This window comes from Hevea brasiliensis, chromosome 14 (genome assembly GCF_030052815.1).
Source record: "Hevea brasiliensis isolate MT/VB/25A 57/8 chromosome 14, ASM3005281v1, whole genome shotgun sequence".
NCBI lineage: Eukaryota > Viridiplantae > Streptophyta > Magnoliopsida > Malpighiales > Euphorbiaceae > Hevea > Hevea brasiliensis.
Genome location: NC_079506.1, coordinates 20,623,679 through 20,627,522, shown reverse-complemented (window position 1 = coordinate 20,627,522; position 3,844 = coordinate 20,623,679). Strand labels below are relative to the sequence as shown.

At 36.8% G+C, this 3,844-nt stretch overlaps 1 protein-coding gene across 1 annotated transcript; it reads right to left on the bottom strand.

Moving 5' to 3' along the window:
- Positions 1-305: 305 nt before the first annotated feature.
- LOC131173145 (squalene monooxygenase SE1-like) lies at positions 306-2,945 on the bottom strand. Its single transcript, XM_058135007.1, has 8 exons — positions 2,715-2,945; positions 2,413-2,524; positions 2,104-2,278; positions 1,791-1,959; positions 1,445-1,663; positions 968-1,243; positions 510-806; positions 306-404 (listed from the first exon to the last, which is right to left on the bottom strand). The coding sequence occupies exons 1-8, from the start codon at positions 2,943-2,945 to the stop codon at positions 306-308; spliced, it is 1,578 nt and encodes a 525-aa protein (XP_057990990.1).
- Positions 2,946-3,844: the final 899 nt, after the last annotated feature.

Below are 3,844 nucleotides of genomic sequence, written 5' to 3'. Positions count from 1 at the left end.
TACAAGTTCCAAGTAGGTTGATCCATTCAAATATGCATGGAATAATTACGTAATAAACTAGTACAGTCCAATAAATTTTGAAAGCACAAATAATTTACAATATTTCAAAAAATGAGGATTTTTCTTTTGTATTTGACTCTGATTGCAACTGGACTCGAGATCTGATAGTCCTAAAGATGAGTATAAAATCACTAAACTAAAAATTTACGTAGCGTAGTTGATCTCCTAAATCCTTAGGTTATCTCCAAAAGCAAGATGCACTGCTACCAACTTTATTTGATTTCAAATCTTTGCATTTCTTGTTCTCAAACAACCTGAGATCTGTAATGCGTGAGCATTGTAGGGAAGAACATTTGTCGAACTCCTTCTGCCTTTATGATAGGGAAAATGATTCTTAATGCAACCTAAAGAAAGAAAAGAATATGATAGAAATTAGAACTTTAAGTATATATTAATGGAAGCCATTTTAAATATAGGAAATCATCGAAAGTACTATTGGCAACACACACCGAGATCATTCTAGCTCCAATCCACATGCGTGCTCCAATCCACATGCGTGGAATTGAAGGAAATGGAACTATTAAGCGGCTGATGCCATAGACAGCCACCGCAAAGAAATGGAGAACCAATTCCAATGGACGAGGATTTAGACCGGAGAGTAAAGCAATAGGTCCATTCGAAAATACACCACCAAGAGTCAAATAGTCAAAACATGCTTCACGCATTTCATTGCTTGCAGGATCAGTTGATGCACTAAAAACCTTGTACAAGGCTCCAGCCAAAGTATTTATGGTAGATGCCACAGGCTGAATGGAAGTGGATATGAAGGGTTAGCACCAATTTTAATCTCACCGTTGTGGCCAAGAGTACTACCCTATTGTTTATCCAAACTAGATCCTAAATAATTTAAGTCTAGAAATTATAAAAACAATGCTCATATGTAACTTGTGAAAAATCATTTAATCACCTTGCGTAGAGTGTAGAAAGACTCAAGATACTTGCAAAGGGAATATACATTGCTTAGATCATGGAAAGGCCTCAGAAGATTCCTCAATACAACAATATCAGATAGCGCAACTGTCATTCCTCCTCCTGTTAAAGGGTGTCTCATGTTAAATGCATCCCCTAACAGAAGAGCACCAGGAGTGGGATAAGGAGCAGCAGGCATGCTTCTATTAGGCATTGTTCTTATGTTTCCTTTGTTAATTGCAAAATCAAATGCATCACGTAGCTCTTGGGGAGTCTGAAACACATATAAAAGCTCTTGATTATCCTAAAGATTAAAAGATAAATGACTTGTCAAATGCACGTCAAATTTCATATTAAAAAGTTGAAAGCATCATAAATCGAGTTATTTCTATGAGCTCCTTAGCACTATTATCTATACGTATCAATGCCAAAATGAAAAAAAAATGCATTAGCATGCCTAGAGAACTTTGAATACCTGGGGAGCCACCACAGTTTTCAAATAGTTGGCCATTTCGCCATTTGAAATGGAAGGTAGTTTTTGGCCAGGTATGTCAACCAAGCATCGAATTTCAGAGCTACTAATACGATAGAACAAGATTGGTGAAGGGTCTGCCAGAATAACATGTCCGTGATTTGGGTATGGAAGTTCACAATTCTCTAGGATCAATGCCACAAAACAAGAGGGGATATCAACCTGTATAAACACAAAGTTTCCAAATTTCACTTAAAACTCATGAAATAGAAAACACCTACACATTTAGGAATCTATCAACGAAGTTCAGAAAGAAGTTTTTGTTTCCTAGTTGAAACATAATCTTTACCTTAGGATTGCAGAGAGAGCGTCGCAAATTTGAGAAGCATCCATCGCATACTATTGTGAGTGGAGCATAAGTAGTAAGTTCTTGACCAATTTTAGTTTTGTACTGCACACCCTTGACTGTCCCCTCCACTTCAAGTAGGGATGTTACTGTCCCTTCCTCCAGTCTTACACTACAATGAAAATAAGGGAACATATATGAGCTGTTGAAAGTAATAAAGTGATGTTCTTAATTATGCAGCATGAATTCAATAATTTGGAACATGAAAGGCATGGCAAAGTGAAGGAAGTAACTGGGGGAGAAAGAAGATTATTACTTAGGTAAAGATGCAGCTTTTTCACGCATTCTTTGAATGAAACGTCCGTTGTGAAAACTTCTTCCAGCCACATCTTGATCGAAGTTTTGCAAGGGGTATGATAGTTTAGTACTTTTCCCATTTTTGTAAAGAGCATATCCAAATACCCGTTGAGCATCGATTTCTTCTACACAATCTGCAACAAGCATGCATGTTAAGAATTAGAGCAAAAGTTGAATGACAGATGACCGAGACGGAAAGATTGATGGAATTCACACTGATTCAACAATCCATAAAAGATTATAATAATAATAATAATATCGTACTCACCTTCAAGGCCCAACTCAATTAATTTTAGGTAACCCCCAGGTTGCAGAAGTTCTCCAACAATTCTGTCATGCAGAGTGAGGTCTCTTTCAATCACATGCACTCTCCGTCCATCCTGCAAATTGAAGGAAGGAAAAGAGATTATTATTATTATTATTATTATTATTATTATTATTATTATTATTATTATTATTTACTGTAAACTTGGTTTAAATGTTAATATCTGCCTGATGGGTCGCTAATTTTGTGAATTTTTATCCTGTCATACATTGCCATCTAAAGTAGGGAGAGAAGATTAGATTCACCTTGCCAAGAGTGTAAGCAAGAGCTGACCCAGCAACACCTGCTCCAACTATAATAATATCAGTATTCGTGGCATTCTCCGACTGGCATAACACTTGTTCTGAGCTCTTCACAACTTCATCTCTGACATTTTCCCTTGATTCCTTAGTTTTCTTCATTCCTGTCGACCTATGCCACAGTACAAACCCCAAAATAAAAGCTAGAATTCCTCCAATTATATATTGATATTCCATTGCCAAGGATTGATCAAAACCATTGTTGAAGCGTAAAAAGAAAGGGACTTTTTCTCTGTTTTACGGGTGGTGAGTGCTTGAGTTTTGAACTTGCAGGCTGTTCTGTACATGAAGCAAATGTTGGTGCCCCTTATAGGTTCAGTTGGTCAAAAGATTGCACAAAAAATAAAAAAACTCTCCAAAAGTAGGACTAATTAAATTGGCGAAGTGGTCTGTTGGAAGTGTCTCTAGAAGCTGCCAATCTGATATGATTTCAGAAGATTATCCACCATATTTTTAGGACTTTGGTTGTTATCACTTTGTTTTAGATTTTCAATAAGAAGTTTAGTTTATCATGGTAATCTATCATGATAATCATAAGCCCTTGTCTTTAGGAATTTTTGTTTAATAGTTTTGTATTTAAACAAGTTGCTGCTGAATAAAATAAAATGATATTTGCAGTCAAGTATTTCTTGTTTTCTTCATCGTTTTTACTGCCTAAAAAACTACAATTGGTATCAGAGCTCTCTTCTTAAGGGATCTGTGAGTATCTTTGTGAGTCTTTGAGAGCTCCTAAACACTGACCCTACTCTCACTAAAATCAACCTTCAAGCCATGGATGCTGAAATAGGTTTCTCTCAAATTTCTCCACCAGCCTTTGATGGGGAAAATTATCAAATGTGGGCAGTGCGCATGGAAGCCTACCTTCAAGCCTTGGATGTTTGGGAACCTGTGGAAGAAGCAGACTTTCATATCCCTGCTCTTCCTGAGAATCCCACCTTGGCCCAACTCAGACATCACAAAGAAAGAAAAACAAAGAAGACAAAGGCAAAGGCCATTCTGTTCGCTGCTGTCTCTTCTTCTATTTTCACTAGAATCATGACTCTAGAATCAGCAAATGCTATCTGGAATTATCTTCG

Excerpts from the sequence above, each read along its gene's own strand:
- LOC131173145 (XM_058135007.1), bottom strand. The coding sequence starts at position 2,945 with ATGGAATATCAATATATAATTGGAGGAATTCTAGCTTTTATTTTGGGG. Across the intron at positions 1,664-1,790 it reads GCTCTCTCTGCAATCCTAAG|GTTGATATCCCCTCTTGTTT; the intron begins GTAAAGATTATG and ends GTGTTTATACAG. Across the intron at positions 1,244-1,444 it reads AAACTGTGGTGGCTCCCCAG|ACTCCCCAAGAGCTACGTGA; the intron begins GTATTCAAAGTT and ends TATGTGTTTCAG.